The 17,490-nt window shown below is 48.4% G+C and overlaps 1 protein-coding gene across 1 annotated transcript in view; it reads right to left on the bottom strand.

The window, feature by feature from the left end:
- The window catches only part of COLGALT2 (collagen beta(1-O)galactosyltransferase 2), a 46,713-nt gene that overhangs the window by 10,387 nt on the left and 18,836 nt on the right, over positions 1 to 17,490 (bottom strand). The window contains exons 2-5 of the mRNA XM_058808556.1: positions 6,458 to 6,568; positions 4,782 to 4,899; positions 3,500 to 3,634; positions 744 to 948 (exon numbers count right to left, since the gene is read on the bottom strand). Of these exons, the coding sequence (XP_058664539.1) occupies positions 744 to 948; positions 3,500 to 3,634; positions 4,782 to 4,899; positions 6,458 to 6,471 (472 nt within the window). The 5' untranslated portion in view covers positions 6,472 to 6,568. The remainder of the gene's footprint in view (positions 1 to 743; positions 949 to 3,499; positions 3,635 to 4,781; positions 4,900 to 6,457; positions 6,569 to 17,490) is intronic.

Genomic DNA, 17,490 nt, shown 5'->3' with positions numbered 1-17,490 from the left:
GGAGCCCCCTTCAGCTGTGACACTGCTACACACAGGTCTGGCGGCCTGGACAGCTGGAGACAGAACATCCCCAAGAGCCACTCTCCAGAAATAAATGGGACTAAACATCCTCATCACAAGCATGAACAGCAGCAGCACAAGGCACTTCAGAGACAGTGATGTCCCAGCAACATCTGGAGCTCTCTTAAAACATCAACAGCCAGAGATTTCCTCTCCCTGGAAGTACCCAAGGCCAGGTTAGATGGGGCTTGGAGCAACCTGGTCTAGTGGAAAAGGTGTCTGTGCCCACAGCGTGGAATGAGTTGAGCTGTAAAGTCCCCCCTAACCTGAACTGTTCTAGGATCATATGGTTTAAGAAGAGTCCCTTGTCCTCACCCCTTTCCTCATGGATCCTTTGGAAGTGGTAACTTTAGATACCTCACCCCCAGACCACCTTCCACTCTCCCGGCACACCCCTGTGTTCACCTGCTGTGACACCAACCTAGGGTGGAACCCCACATTTTGTCTCTGACATATTGCCTCATCCCAGGAACAGCCCCCACATCCTCTGAAACAAGCAGCAATCCAAAACTGCCTTTCCAGTCTCCGGCTGCTGGATACCCCTGCCCAGATCCCAGAGAGGAAAGGGAGCAGGGTCTGAACTCCCCATGGAAGCCCACCCAGGACTCTGGGGCTGTGCCCCTGCAGTGGAAGCCTGTGTGTCTCTAGGAGGGAGCCCTCCCCAGCAGGAGCCCTGGACACACCTGCCTGGCGGCTGGAGAAGGCAAAGACCATGATGTCATCGAAGCTCCAGGTGTAGTCCTGGTGTGGGGGGTAGAAGGCCAGCTTGGCAGAGGCCTCCTTCCTCAGGTCAATGAGGAACGTGGAATGCACCATGGGGACAGCAAAGCAGCCCATCCTCTTCCACTCCCGGATCAGGGGGTACTCCAGGGTCCTCTTGTAGTAGCCCTGAAACCACAAAGAGGGGCTGTTGGCACAAGAGATTCCTGCTTCAAAGCTCTTCCTTACCAAGAGCTCACACCCTGAGCTCTCCAGCAGAGGTTCACCAGGGCTCAACTCTCAGTTTTTTCAGTGTCTCCCATTTGGAAATGGCTCAGTCAAGTATTTAGAAACAGTCTTCTTCCCAAAAGTTAAAAACTGACCTTCTCCCTATTTTACAGAAGCTCTTGGAGAGCCCAACCTTTCCACTGTAAAATTCCCCTGCAATGGAGCTCCAAACCTCAGACGATTTTCTCCTGGTTCTTCAAAACCCTTTTTGCACTTAGACTCTCCAGCCTGATCCTGGAAGTTGCTGAGCATCCATGACATCCTCCACACTCAACAGGCACAAAGTCCATTCAGTATCCCAGAGAGTAGGATCTGCAAATTAATTCTATCCATAAATTCTATCCTATCCATGACTTTTAAAAGAATAATTTGTTGTCACTGCAGTGAAGACAACATCTCAGTCTCCATCAGCTGTGTAAGAATCCCTGCTTCCTCCACCCTGGGGCAAGCAGGTTTGATATTCACTCCTGACTCTGCCTGGGGAGGCACTTCAGTCACTCCTGGGTAATTCCCTGTACCAGGAGCTCTGCCACACTTCAGCACTCTGGGTGCAACACCCACAGTGTGTGTGGCTCATGTGGACATAAATACACTGAATTTCTCCAGGAAGACAACCCCAGAGCATCAAACTGACATCTGGATGGTTGAATCCAGAGCAGATTCTGGGCTTTACAGAAACAATGAGTCACTAAAAGAAGTTAAAGCTCCATTTATGCTCTATTTTCCATGAGCATTCAGGCACTGGCTGAGCAAAAGCCAGAAGAACTGCTCTGCCTGGGCTGTGTGGGGCCAGGGTGTGGTGCAATGTGCCTGGTTATGGATCTGCCATCTCCCTCTGCCTTTCATGGGCACTGTGACCATGCTGTGAGGATGGGATATCCCAAACACAGCCATCCTGAGTGCCACAGGAAGCAGCAGGCGGGAGGAGATGTGACTGGCATTCCCACCAAAGGAAGGGTTAACACACCCACCCTTTAACCTGAGAATGCCCACAAGAGAAGATGCTGGACACTCATCTTTCCTCCTCCTCCTCACCCTGGGTATTTGGGGCTGTCCTTGCTCATAAACCATGTGGGCAAGGAGGGCTCCAACTCCCCCACACTGCTGCCTCTCCCCAGATTTGCTCCATGACAGATAAATGCCAGCCTGTCTGGGGCTGGGCTTGGCTCAGTGGCCCTGTGCTGGGGAAGGATGTTTCAGGATGTGCTCCAGCTGTGATTCCCTCCCCAGGCCCCCTGGGAGAGCAAGGCTGAGCACACACAGCCCTGGGACCACATGCAGAAACAGGAGAAAAGGAAAAATAAAGGGAGAACATTCCTCTTCACTCCAGCAGGATTTTTTTTTAACCAAATTTTGCAAGATGTTTTTGCTGGTTTTCCTCTCCCCTTTTCTCAGTCAGTGCTGGTAATGGTGGAAACTTCCTGCTGGAGAGGTAGGGTTGGTGCACATGGGCAGAGATCCACTGCAGCCTGGAAGCAGGGGAAGCAGGACTGATGTACCCCTGGAAAACCTTGGCCGACTCTGCACTTAGCCTTAAAAACTTAAAAGCACAACCAATACCTTTGCTATGAAGCTTATATCTCCATTTTCAAACAAAGCAAACAAACCCAAGTGAAACAAGCAAACACACCTCATCACACCCCCTTTCTTATCTCTCTACTTCCTAAGAATTTGCAATGTTCAGGACCTTTTCCTGCTATTTTTATCCAATTACTTGGTCTGAACTGTGGAACTCCTTGCCAGAAGATGGTGTGGGTGCCAAAAAAGAGATTCAGACAGGGATTTCTGTAGAATAAAAAAGAATCACTGAGAGCTCTAAAGACAAATATATTCCTCAAAAACCCAGAAGGGGATTGCCAGAGGAAAGAAAAGTATTTTGGAGAAGTAACACTCACTTTTTTCCCTATTCTTATACTATTCCCTAGACATCTGCAGATGAGCCTGTGCTCTGACCCAGTGCAGTTATGTGGATCAGAAGTAACATGAAAAGGGAACACTGAGAAGGTAACATGGAACTCTAATTTTTAGGCTCAGCACCAGTACCTGTTACATGCACACTTCAGCACACACACTCCCTAGAAGGCAAAGGATGTTGCCCCACTTCAAAAATCTTGTTCATAGATGAGAAAGATAACTTAAACACAATGGAGGTCTGTGGAAAGAAAAGCAAATTCCTCTTGGATTAGCATCACTATACAAAAAAAAAAATGGCCTAAAATTATGTCCCAAGGGTTTTAAGGCCATTACAGAAACATGGAACCACCTTAAAAAAATTCTGTTTATCAGTGGGGTTTGTGTGGGATCCCACCACGTGTAAACACCAGCTCAGAGCTACAGCAGCAGATGGGAAAGCCCAGAGAACAGGGAGGATGGCTGCTGCTCCAGAGACAGGGCAGGAGCCCCTGGAGGACCCCAGTCACACAGCCCCAGCACTGTTCTCAGGGTCACCTGCCTGGGGAGTGATGCCACACCAGAAGTTGGAGTAGAGCGAGCGGGACTCGAGCATCGGCGCCACCAGGGTCTTGTTCTCTGCTATCAGCAGGTTCAGGGTCTCTGGGTTGGTCAGTAAATTATCTGCATCAATAAACTAGAGAAGGAAGAGGGAAAACAAACTGTTAACAGATGAAACAATATGAATCCCTTGATGCTTTCTTGGGAGTGAGGCAGCCAGAGGTACATGAGCAGCCCTGGTGTGGGCACAGTGCCTGTCCCCTGTGCTGCCACTGCTGGGGCACCTCTGGCCCCTCACAATGAGAAAAGACCTTGAGGGGCTGGAGCAGGTCCAGAGAAGGGAATGGAGCACCAGGAGGGGCTGAGGGAGCTGGAAAGGGGCTCAACCTGTAGAAAAGGAGGCTCAGGGGGGACCTTGTGGCTCTGCACAACTCCTGACAGGAGGGGACAGCCAGGGGGGTCAGGCTGTGCTCTCAGGGAAGTTTAGATTGGATATTAGGAAAAATTCCTTCTGAAAGAATGGCCAGGCATTGAAATAGGCTGTCCAGGCCAGGGGTTGAGTCACCATCCCTGGAAGTGTTGAAAAATGTGTGCACCTGGGAATGTGGCTTAATGGTGAATATGGCAGGTCAACAGCTGGACTCACAGACCTCAGGCCTTCTCCAGCCTTAACAATTTTATGATTCCATGAGGTCAGCAAAAAAACCACCCTAAAAGCAGTGAGGTGGTGGGTTTGACTCCCTAGGGCACAGGGCTGTCACAGGGAAGATGGGGGCAGCTGCTCCTGGGCACAGCAATGAGATGGGCAGAGACCTTCCCTGAGTCCATACAACCTCATGCCAGCACAGGGAGCTGCCAGGGAAAATAACATCACTGGAAATTCAGGGTGAGCTCATTCTGTGAAAAGCATCAAGAACAACTCCTCAACTGCCCTCACACCTCACCTGCTTGGAGGCTTTGGGAACATCCCCCTCACAGTGACCAAAGGCAGCATCTTCCCACAACTGCCCTGAACAACTATTTCCCTTACCTTTCACCAGGTGGGGATCAATCTGGGGGACCCTCCCACCACCAGGACTGTGCTCAATCCTGGTGCCTGTGGAGAAAGCTCCAAGCTTAGCCAGGACTCACCTCCCTCACCACAAAGTCTCTGGCTCACCAGAGCAAGAAATGACCCACGACATCTCAACCTGTCTTTAGCTGGAGAGAAAACTTTCTGACAGCCCCCAGCACTGAAGAGAGGACCTGGAAAGCTTTGGTAATGAATGAGAGCTCGTGCTCACCAGGATATAGTCTGACCACTTGTCCCGGGCCGCGCGCAGGGCAGCCTGGCGCAGCTTCATCACGTGGGTGAACCGAGAGCTGGGCCAGTGCTTCGGCCCCAGTTCTTCTGGGTAGGACCTGGAAAAGAAATAAAAAGTCACTGTAAGCCATGTCTGGGCCTTATTACACCGAAAAAAATGTGAAAGAAGGAAAGAAAGGAAAGGAAAGGAAAGGAAAGGAAAGGAAAGGAAAGGAAAGGAAAGGAAAGGAAAGGAAAGGAAAGGAAAGGAAAGGAAAGGAAAGGAAAGGAAAGGAAAGGAAAGGAAAGGAAAGGAAAGGAAAGGAAAGGAAAGGAAAGGAAAGGAAAGGAAAGGAAAGGAAAGGAAAGGAAAGGAAAGGAAAGGAAAAAGTTAGTTCCATTGCTGCCTTCATTATGAAAGCAAAACAGCATAGAGTCACCTCAGGCAACCCAGGAGACGTTTTGAGGGAGAATAATTCCAAGTTCTGTGCTGGCATGAGCACAGAAGGCACCAGAGAACAAGCAGTGCCAGTTTTCTGATGACACCACCTGGGGCAGGAGCTGCTGGGGCAGCAGAGGGGACCCTCCAAACCCACCTGCAGCCCCCTGACCCCCCTGACCTGGGATACAAACTCACCTGCCCTTGGCCTAGCAGCACCAGCAGGGCTGGGATGTGAAGATAAAGGCAGCCTGGCTTCCTCCAGGGCTCTGGGCATTTTTGGGAACTGCTAACACATCCCAGGAGCAGCCCCTAAATCTCCCAACACCCAGGCCCACCACGGCAGCAAAGTCACATGCATGGCTCTGCCTTCAGCAATGGCTTTTTAACAAAGATGGAAGGGAACCCAGGGGCAGATCCCAACGAGGAATAAAAATCCAGGACTTTGAAACAGTGCCAGAGTTAAGTCAAGGAAGGAGCTAAGAATTTCAAAAGGTTTTTGCAGAACTTAAGCAAAGTTTGGCAGGATGAAGGAAACTCAATTCAAAGGAAAGGATTAAAAATGTCAATAAAACCAGCACTCCCTGGGGGTTTGTACCACAAGCTCCCCATCGCTGCAGTGTGGAACTCAAATATAAAAGCAGGCCTAAAGGAAGGGGAAACTGATGTAATTTTCCTTGATGGAAGAAACTGCAAACAGAACAAACCCAGGAACAGCTGATCTTCAAAATAAATAAAAATTAAAGTAGTAAAAATCCAACACATCATATTTCAAAGCAATGGTCCTGCAAATCATGTAAAGGCACAATATGTGGAATTAAATCTAGTTCTGTGGCTCAGCACTTACTGAATATTTGATGTGTCAGAGCTTTCATAGATATTATGAATGGGGCTATAATTTCTCTGCTTCCTTGCAAATAAAGAATGGTAATTTTAATTCCCTGTAGCTCTTGATGTAATTTGTTTACCATGGAAAGAGAGCAGTGACAGATGCTGAATAACTCAATGGAAAATGTTTCTTCCACAAAATTCTGCATGAGGTGCTACACTAAAGTCAGAGACCTTTCTAGAGACCTTACCTCACCTTTTTCCCTGAGAAAACAATTTTAATGGGACAGACTCAAGAAAGCAAACAATCCACATTTTAACACTTGGACATTTAGTGCCAGCTCCTGGTTTGGAAACAGAAAACCTTGGGAATTTGGGCTGTGCAGCCAAGAGCCCTCCCAGGTACTCACGGGGGCTCCTCCATGGGTCTCCACTCCACGTCGTGGTACAGGTGCTGCACATTCTTCAGCCACTCCCTGAGGATTGCTGTGGTGTTGTCAATGTTGTGGTCAGTGGCTGCCCTGGCAAAGCAAGAGCAAAGGAAGCAGTTAGCACAGGGTTTGTGACTAAACCCTGCTCTACCATGGAGCCCTCTGCCCAGTCCAGCCACCAAAAAAGACAAGACTGAGGTTTAACAGGTTTAAGACTGAGGTTTAACCCCAGCTGGTGACTGAGCACCACCACTGTGGAAAGGGGAAGGGCACAAAGCCTGTGGGCTGACAAAAGAACCATGTAATAACTGAAACAAATGACTAAAATGTGCTCTCAGTGGAGGGGAGGGACACAGTGCTCGCTGAAGAATGGTTTTTTCCCTCAGGGTTGAACTGAACAGAGCAGGAGGCACAGATTCCCATCCCTGACAGCAATCCCATGGAAATGCTCCCACACACACACTGCTCTCTGCCTTCAAGTCACAGGATGAGTGAGCCAAGTCCCATCCCAGCTGCTCCTCCCCAGTACCAGGATTTGCACACCCACCATGGGGCTGTGTCAGATCCCACCAAACTCCTCTCACTGACAGGGCTGCTCATTTTTCCTAGCTGGAATGGGCAGGAAAGCACAGTCCTGTGGCAGTGCACAGCTCAGCAAGCTCCACTGGGAATTTATAATCCCTGCATATTCCTCTGGGAGCATAAATAGTCCCACAAGGTTTGGTGCAGACAGTAAAGCCAGTGTGAAACACATCACTGAGGGAGGCTGCTGGAAGCTCCCATCAACTGCTATCCATTTCTTGGTTCATCCTCCAGCTCCAGAGACCCAAAGGCACTTCCCAGAACATTCTCCACCTTACTTAAAGCCAGAGCTCCCTGTAGCCAGCGGAGAGAAAGGAGCCACATCCCAAACCCTACAGCTACTCCAAAGCTATTTCAGGAAAATACCTCCACTCCAAGCCACCATATGACCCTAGAGATGAAAACCAGGACATGAACCCTTTTCAGTTTGTGAAACAGGAACACAGCATTCCCATGGGGTCTAGCCTGCTTTAAAGTAAAAAAAGAACCAAGAACTTGGATTTTCAGTTTATTTATAGTCAAAAATCACAATCACTTACGGCCAGGAGGTTTATTTGTTGAATATTTATTCATGTCTGCTGAAACAATAAATAGTGGAAGTTCAGCAAGTGTTAGAGGCTGGTTCCTGTGTCATGAACTGCTCTCCTGTGACAGAGCAAGGCTGGGCTTAGTCAGGGCTCCAGGGTTTGCTTTAGTCCAGGACCCAGGCTCAGGCTGCACTATAGATCTGGTTTGCAATGATGTTCAGACTGGACTAGAAAAGTCTCAGTGCTGACTTGGTGTAAGTCCAGCTTGCTCCATGTGTTTCATGGATGAAGCTCATCCCCTGGAGCCCATCTTCACACACCTCCTTGGGCTCCCACAGCCACCACTCTGCTTTCCTCCCACGTTCCAGCTGCACAGTCAGCCAACAGCTCCAGAATTCCTAAAATACCAGAGACCTGGGGAATGGCTTCATGTTCATGGTTGTCACTGGAGCTGCAGTGGCACCAAGAAGGTGGCACTGGGGCCACAACACAACTGGACATCACACAAACGAGGCCAAGAGGAGGGTGGCCACCCTGGGAATACTGCAGCTCATCCCACAACATCCTCTTGTCCAGGTCCAGACCAGCCTTAAGGACCATGGAGACCCTTTAAAGTCAGCACACAGCTCTCACAGAGTCAGGTCCATGTGCCTCTTCCCCTCAGCAAGCCTCATACCTTTCTTTCTAACCTCATCCCAGTCCTTCTAACCTCACAGACTCAGTGGGGACATGTGAAGGGATTTGCTCCAGTCTGGGCAGGGAAAGGGGAAGCTCCAGCTGCATACATGTCAAACTAATCTCAGCCTGGAGATCCTTCTCCATTCAACTTTGTGTACACTCAAGCCCAAAATGGGGAGCTGTTTGCAGGGCTGTGCAATAGAAACCCAGAGCTCTCAAATGAAACACAAATTTCTGTGACAACATGAAAATGTAGAGTGGTCCATACTCAGAGAAAAGGGTTACCATGATGGAAAGCTGCCTCCTCAGTTGCTCAGAGTTGCTACACAAAGCCCAAATCTCTGACTAGCAGAAGAAACCCTGAAGTTGAATGGCAGTGACTGGCAGAGTCAGAGGAAGACCTCTGCCTCCCTAAGCACAACAAGGGGGATGAAGGATGCTCTTCCCATCACACCTGGAATATTCCATCCTGCTCCTGGAAGGGCAGCAAGCCCTTGACAAGATTCACCCTGGATGACACCATCAGCCAACATCCTCCAGCCAGAAGCAAGATGAGCAAATGGGAGCTGAAGGGATCTCTAGATCTACCTACAAGCAATCTGCTGGAAGAAAATGGCATTTTCCAACCCAAACCATTCCATCACTCTATGACTGTAGTGCCCAGGCTGTCCTGGTGATACATGGAAGGTAAATCCACATCCCAGCAGACCTCTCAAAGGCAGGGATCAGCCAAGGCTCTGGCACAAAGGAGGGACAGCTCTCTCCAGGACTATCCACCCAGCAGCATTTCTAAGCCCAGAAGTCCTCAAAGGCAACAAAGTCTGTTCCACCCTGGATGAAACACACCCTATGACTAGCAGTTTGGCAAACCTTTGTTCTTCCAGCTTTCGGCTCAAAAAACCCAACAAAAAAGACCCAAACCAAACCCTCCAAAACCCCAAACAACCCAAGCCATTACAAAAGCAATTATCATTATTAGTTACAGAATAATTAATTAGAGATCAAACAGCATCAGCACTGACTCCTTTTGTAGTATCTGAACTAGTTCACCTTTCCCCCTCCAGAAAAAAATAGCAGCTCTGGTGTTTCTGGTGTTTGCAACAGCACTGTGTGGAAAAACAGGCACAGACTTTATTTTTCCCTTTTTTTTTTTTTTTTTTTTTGTAATGACAATCCCTGCTCAAGAAAAACAAGCTAATTAAAGTGTGAGCAGGACTTCTCACTGGAAGGCAAGAGCTCCTCAAGCCCTGAGAGGCACATCAGGACACTCCACATCATAAACACTTCTTCTGTAGCACTCTGTAGCATTTCAAGAAGCCAAGTACACAGCTAAGACTTCAGTTTAGTGGTGAGAACACGTCACACAAGAGATGCTACCACCTCTGCCCACTTGCCTGTGCTGGAAAAGGGTTTTTACTCCATCCTCTTTTCCTTACTGGTCCATGATCTGCACTGGACAGGACGAAGAGAGTGGATCACTGTAACACAGCTCCACTCAGCCACTCAGCATGGCTTGTCCACATGGCCCTTAGACTAAGGCACTGCCTGGATTTTGGGTGTATTTTCTGAAAGCAAGCTGGTGAGCACAGCACCATTATCTGTGTGGGAGTCTATCAGCAATACTGTTGAGCTGGCACCAGGTTCAAATCCTGTTTTTTGAGTGGATCAGCAACACCATTTTCAAGAGCTGATTAAAAACATCTAGGATTTAATTAAAAAAAAAAAAAAGTCCCCTATAAGATTTACAACCTAAAGCCTGTGCAACACAACCAGGGAAAAATAGAGGAAAAAAATTCCAATTACTCCCACTCTTTTCAGAAAAGAAAGTTTAATAAATAGACCAGAACATACCTCCAGATGGACACCTCTATTCCAGTAACATGGCAGCTTTTTCCACTCAGATTTAAACCCATTTCCAATAAACAGAAGTTACATTTTTGAAAAGTTTGAGTGAGTGAGAATGTTGGTAGAGGGGCTTATGTTGACAGACCTACAACCACTTCAATATTGACTTTGGCTTTAACAGGAGTTGTACCATGGACACAAGCCCTCATTGTTCCTGCTCAGCAAAGTACCCCTCCCAAAAAAACTCATGGATCATGCACAGTGGAAAATCAAAGCACAATGTTAAGCAACTCCTGTTTTAATTAAGTAATGTGAGCAGCAGCACATGCAGAAAACAGCTCCTTTTACAAACTGCTCATATTTTTAGCTTGATAATGTCTCCGCAAATTATGTTTGTGAGGGGGAGTTAATTTAGGCTTTGATGGTTGGTCTCCTGTTTTCCTCCCCAAAACGGGAATTAAAAATAACAATCCCCCTTTTTCACTTCTTCACACTCTGGCCTGTTCTCCCAGGCTATTTAATTCATTTACCTCAGGCACCGGGTCAGAGGAGAAAATTTTCACCTTCACCATCTGTATAGGAAAAATACTAGAGGACAAAATGCATCCTGTGTGCTGCTGGCTTGTCAAGAGTATGGGGATATGCTGAGACACAGCTGAGGCAAACTCCACAGCCAGGGCCCCGCAGTAATTTTCCTACTGAATTCAACATTTACCACCTTCTCCCTTCAGCAAAACAGGGTGGGAAGGACAGCTTCAAATAGGGGTCAGTGCTTCACTTTCAAGCAGTGCAGAGCTGAGTCAGGACTGGCTGGAGGCAGCCAGCTTTCAAAAACAAAAGCTGTAAGGAGCTTTTCTCCTTTTCCCTTTCCCTTTCTGTCAGGGTTTGAGGAGGGTATTGGGCTCATCCTTTCTGGCTGTGAGAGCCAAATCTGCACACCCAGGTTCCAGTGGGCCCTTCCCATCACTGCTGAGAGCACACAAAGGATGGCAGTGGTCAGGAGGCTGCTGATGCTGGGGTTGCACTGAAAATGGGTCACAGGAGGAGGATGCAGTTGGCCTTCCAGGGCCCCTGCTGCTTGCAGAACTAAGTTGCAAATGCAACCAAATTCCAGGAAGCCCTAGGGATATCCATTTGAGAAGAACCATCTCCCTTGGTTCCTCTCTGCCTGCAGCCAGGGGTTCAATTCACCCTCAAGGCCTGCTAGGGGATGGGGTCCAATATTGAGTTCCACTGAAGCAAGAACCATAGGGTGACCACGTGCCCTAAACCCACAGGGTCTCCTCCACAGCAAAGCCCAAAGTCAATGGAAAGCCTGAGCCTGTCAGGAGATCATTCCTAACAACTGTAACACAGAAACTGGGGACAAAACACCAGTACCTCCCTTGGCCATTTTCCTGAGAGCTGAGCACCAATAAACCATTCAGAGAGAGGATACAGCTCACACCAAGTGATGGAGGAAGCACATTTGTGTGCTCTGTTCCACAACTTGTGCTGACAGAGGTGCTCAGATACTCCAGGACAAAGCTCAGCCCTCAGACAGGACTCAGCATCTTCCTGAGTATCACCAGCGGGGTATTGGGTACAGACAAAGATGATACAGAGACTCCACCATCAGAAGGCATGAAAAACACCTTATTATTAGAAATCTACCTTTCTTATAGAAACAATGGTGGACCTAAGACCTGACTGGCCTTTAGGAATCTTCTCTCACCTATTGGTCAAGAAGGGACAATTCCTTCTTGTAAACATCTGTGGCAAACAGAGATTGCCTGCCAGGTGCAGAGATTGGGATAATAATTGTTCAATTCTTTCTCTGAACTTTCTCACAGCTTCCCAGGAAAATCCTGGGAGAGCTATGCCTCTCTGTTCAGAGGATATGTGGTCACCACACCTGAGCCCCTCCTGAGCCCAGCCAGCAGCAACAGGCACTGCATGGAGGGTTCCCTCAGTGCTCTGGGGAGACTCCAGGGATTTCAGACCCCAGAACACTGGAAAAATCCACACCACTTCATCCAGCCACTATTAATAATTTACTCCAGCAGCCCCATGTTTTTTACCACAACACTAATGACACAGAGCACAGGATGGGAGTTTTAAGCTCTGAATTTAGATCCTGCATAAAAACCTTTGGCTTTCAATCTCTTGAGGCAGCCCAAGAGCCCAGCTCCTGGTCTGAGCTCCTGTCACCCAGGCTGCCCTGCTCAGGCTGGGTGTGAGATCAGCCTGGCCAAAAATAACTGAAAAAGCAGAGTCCAGCCACAGAGCCCTAATATGAGTCAAACATAAATTTGAATTTAGTTTTCCCAAAACAAGTGGTAAATAAAGTAACAGACTAGTCATTTCTCCCTGCTCTTTTTGTCTGAAAGCTGCCAGGCTTAGAAAACCAAGTCAAAATATAACCCCCACCTGAAGTGGCATTTTCCACTGGGAGCCAGGGACGAATTACCTTGACCAGGAACAGTGCACCAGAAGAGACTGCAAGAGAAGGGATGGATCCTAAAGAGGAAGGAAAAAAATTCAAAACAAGACAGAAGCAAAACACTTCTGAAGCACAGTAAGAGGGATTTAATTCCAGCTGTGAAAATGTCTGTTCTTACCACAGATTAAGTCCCTGGAAGCGTCCAAAGCCAGGCTGGACAGGGCTTGGAGGAGCCTGGTCTAGTGGAAGGTGTGGCAGTGGGTGGGACAAGATAGCTTTAAGGTCCCTTCCAACCCAAACCATTTGTTTACTCTGTTGTATAATTTTAAATGGAGTTACTGTGTACTACTCTGTGCTCTCCTGCCCAGGATCATCTCAAAAAAGCAACAAATCAAGCAGGGCTCCCTGTATCCTTCCAAACACTCCCCCTGCCTGTCACATGACAGGCAGATATGGCTCCTGCTCATCCAGCAGAGACCAGACTCAGATAACAGATGATTTTCAGGTCTGCCAGCCCTGCCTCACATCTGTGAATTTGACACTCAGATCTCCCAGGTACCCATGGGATCAGGGATAACACACCAACAATGTAGTCCAGAGATTCTGGACAGATCCAAACCATCTAAATCACTTATTTTAGCCCAACTATGCTCACACACTTCATAAACAGAGCCTGAACATTCAGCCCAAGTTCAAAGAACTGCTTAAGCATTTAAATAAGTTGCCAAAATTCTAATGTATGTATAAGACTTTTTGGCTTTGTAGGGACTTGGCATTTGTTCCAGGCTTTCCTTAATTAAGGACAGACTTTTGGAAATACCTTCTTTTGTTTTTTATTTTAATTTGGTCCCCAGGCCACCTAGGCCCAGATGGGTGGCAGGGATCTGCGTGGGAGCGTGGAACAGGAGCAGTGCTGCTCCCCAGGCTGGGCAGCTGGACAAGAACAGGACCTCAGAGCACAGGAATGCAGCACACAGGGCTCCCCTCTAACTCCTTCCCAGTGCCCTTCAGCAGCTGTGGATAATGGATTGTGCTGGCAGCAGCACTGATTTTAAAACCTTCAGTGATCTTCCAAGTCCAAGTGAATGACTCACAGATGTATGTGTGTACATACTTCTGTGCACACCAGGATCTGGGCTCTTTCCATGCTACCTCAAGAAATCACTCACTTTCCTGTCCCTCACTCCCCACAACAGAATCATGGAATCCCAGAATGATTTGGGTTGGAAGGGACCTTAAAGCCCATCCCATTCCACCTCCTGCCATGGGCAGGGACACCTTCCATGATCCCAAATTGCTCCAAGCCCTGTCCAACCTGGCCTTGGACACTGCCAGGGATCCAGGGGCAGCCACAGCTTCTCTGGGCACCCTGTAACAAGGCCTTATCACCCTCACTGCAAAAAACTTCTTCCTTGTACCTAATCTAAATCAACCCTTCTGGCTCCCTATTGCCAAAGCCAACAGCTTCCCTACCATCCATGCAATGGGAATTCTCTTGCAATGCAAAGGAGGTTCTTGCTGCTTCAATCCCAAATCCTCCCTCTATCTTTAGTTCTCCCCATGCTTTAAAGCTGCTAAGCTTTAAAGAAACAAAACCCAGCTGCATCTTGTGAGTATTTCCAAGCAGACTTGGCTTCAAGGGAACAAGGCCCCTAAGGGAAGCCCAGGAAATCCCATACATGCAGGATCAGGGTGGTGACTGGCCTCTGGGATCAATTGTTCAAAGGAGGAATTAATTGCAACAGTTGTGTAATTTCTGAAAGGATAGCTTAATCCCAGCAACTAACTCAGACACAGCTGATGCAGCTGTTTGAGATTAATGTAAGTGTGTAAGCCACTGGGAAAGAACACAGGGATTTAGAAATATTCTTGTCTCCGCTAACAAAAAAATTGATGGGTTTCATATTTAGGTGCTCAGCAACACTGATTATTCCATGGTCACATTTGAATATGAGCCTATAACACATTGCCAAGCGTCCCCAAAACAGAAACACCTGAAAAGCTCTGGCCTCTGCACGAAGCCTGCAGATACAGCAATGCTAAGAGCCCAGAGCCTGCCTCACCCCTGGTGAGAACACTCACACCATGGACCACCAGCAGGGAGGGAAACACAGACCCAAATCTTTTTGTGGCTTACTTTTTTAATTTATGGACATTTTTTCCCCCCAGAAAAAGTCAGAAGCTTGCCCTACAAGTACCAGTAAGCACCCAGTGCTCACTGTCTCCCTCTAATGCCTCTCTGTCCCACACCACCCAACAAGAGCTTTCACCAGCTCTACACAGAACCACTGAACAGTTTGGGCTGGAAGGGACCTAGAACTCATCCCATCCCATGGGCAGGGACACCTTCCACTGGTCCAGGTTGCTCCAAGCCCCATCCAGAGACAAACAGGACTGGCTGAACATAACCAAGTTATCTGGGTGATCCTGGTATGTTCCATTCCTCCCAGCTGTGTAAGGATGTGCCCTTCCAGGAAAGACATTTTTAAGAACTCTTGACTTAAAATATGAAATATGACTTCATTACAAATCAGTTTTCATTCTAAACATCCTACAGGACCAAAGGTAATTTCAGCACACAGAAACACACTCTTGCTGGAATACTGTGTGATTAAATGACTACAAACAAGTGATTTTTCATCTCTTGTCCAGTGCTGGCTGAAAGAAACACTATAAGAAATGAGGGAATGAAAATGGAATATTTTAATTCACATTATTAATTAGGAGTTCAAGCAGCAATAAGAAACACACTGAGCTAATGCTCAACTTGTTTTACCAACTGAGAATCTGCTCTGTGATCTGGAAACGGGCAGGATGTTTTGTGTGACACTGGAGAGCTTCATACAGTAACTGACCCTTTCATGTGAAAATTTTGCTGATAGGCAACAATAAAGCCATTCTTCAGAAAAGCTGTCAGACAGCTTTTCTTTGAGGCCATCATAAACCTAAAATAACAGAATAAGAGAACAGGAAGAATAGCTCAATGAGTGCCAGCAACAGTGTTCTCTGAGATGAAGCCCAAATTTAGCATTTGGAGAAGAGGTCCAAAATTTGGAGTAGAGAAATATAAGAATAGGCCATAAACTGCTCATCCTACAAACAAAGTGGCAAAAGATGCTTGGCAATCCAAAGGGATTTTTTTTGCCTCTGGAGAGAGAAAAAAGGCTATGTTTAGATGGGTAGGAGATGCTCAAAGTTAAACAGTTAATGAAGACCAACACTACTCCATATTTTCACATCAGACTCCTTGGAACTTTCAAACTTTATCCACAGCTTGATGCAAAGGTCACTTAAACAGAGATTTTTTTCCCCCTGCAGAACTCTTCAGAACACAGCTCACAGCCTCCAGCCCACCAGCAGGGCTGAGGGAAGTCCTTCACTCAGTAATTCACTATTTTTTCAGAAGGCTTTCAACAACCCCACCCTGTGCAGACCCTGCAACAGGACTGCCCCCCCAACAGGTGTGATTGAGGTCAGCTCTGAACCCGGGGCAGATCTCCATGCACACTCTGTGCCTCCCCAGTGGACCAGGAATTCCTTTGCTGTCGCTGCAGGCTGAAAAGGACTGTCAGCAGGACAAGAGCAGCCAGCCCTGCAGAGCTGTCTGCAGCAGGCTGCTACCTGCCTGCATACTCAGGTGCACACAGACATCCTGAAGAAACCTCGACAGTAAAGCATTAGGTGTGTGCATGAGGATTCCTGAAAAAATGTGGCACAAATGCTGGGAGACACCTTCCAGCTCAGCAGGGCTGGATGTGTGCATCCAGGGGTACACTCACTGAATGACAGCTTGAAAAATGCCACCTTTGCAGGAGTCCACACCAGACCTGTAGAGCTGACTGTGGTACCTTGTGCCCACCTCTGACAAGGCTCCTTTGACCAACACAGAGTCTGCTGAGTTTGAAGGGACCCTCAGAATCATCCATCCAATCCTGTCCCTGCACACGTCCCACCCTGTGCATCCCTGGCAGCATTGTCCAAACCCTCCTGGAGCTCTGGCAGCCTTGGGGCTGTGCCCATTCCCTGGGGAGCCTGGGCAGTGCCAGCACCCTCTGGGGAAGAACCTTTCCTGATCTCCAGCCTGACCCTGCCCTGGCACAGCTCCAGCCATTTCCCCACTCCTGTCACTGGTCACAGGAGTGAAGAGATCAGTACTTGCTCCTCCTCTGCCCCTTGTGAGCTGTACAGTCAGAGAAAGCTGAGGCTCACACCAGTGCATGTCCATTCCACCAGAATAACCATCTGCCCTTGCCCACAAAGGCCTGGAAAAGGGGAGTTAGAGGCAGGAAGGAAGTCTGGAGTCAGACAGGGTCCCACACTCAGGGCTGCTCTCATGCAGCAGCCTCAGCACCGAGTCACCCAGTGCAATACCAGCAATGCATCCCAGGAGCATCCCAGCAACTCCCAGCGGGCTGGGACAGGTCCTGAGCACTCCTGGGGCACACAGGACAATGAGCCCAGTGCCAAGCATTATATTCCTAATGCCCACCCTATGGAAAAGTCTAATTATGGGAGACAGCAAGTCAAATTGGAGGACATTTGGCTGAAGGACTCTTGGCCCTGTGTGCAAGCTGCCCCCCAAGAGAATGGGGTGCCAGCCCTGGGCTCCCCCCTCTGCTGGCAGCACACACACAGGGATGTCTGCCCACACCTCCCCTGCTCCAGCGCCAGGGCTGCTCTCAGAAATGAGCCTGGCCAAGCCCACACTGCTAACAATCCCCTGGCTAATTTGCACTCAGAAATATGACTCTGCACTTCTCCATGAAAGGGCTCAGTGTCTGGGCACGGACAGGGCTGCAGCCGGAGCATGCGCCCGATGAACGGATTGCTGCAGACACACGGAGAAATCCCAGCGCTGCTGTCAGCACGCACACACGGCTGCTGTCACTCCAACAGCTCCTTCTGCCTGCTCTCACACAGGGAGCCATGACAAGTTTAAAGGTTTGGACCCCGAGAGA

Source organism: Ammospiza caudacuta, chromosome 7, assembly GCF_027887145.1.
Source record: "Ammospiza caudacuta isolate bAmmCau1 chromosome 7, bAmmCau1.pri, whole genome shotgun sequence".
NCBI classification, from domain to species: domain Eukaryota; kingdom Metazoa; phylum Chordata; class Aves; order Passeriformes; family Passerellidae; genus Ammospiza; species Ammospiza caudacuta.
The sequence above is the reverse complement of the archived record's forward strand: the minus strand, read 5'-3'. Positions and strand labels throughout refer to the sequence as shown.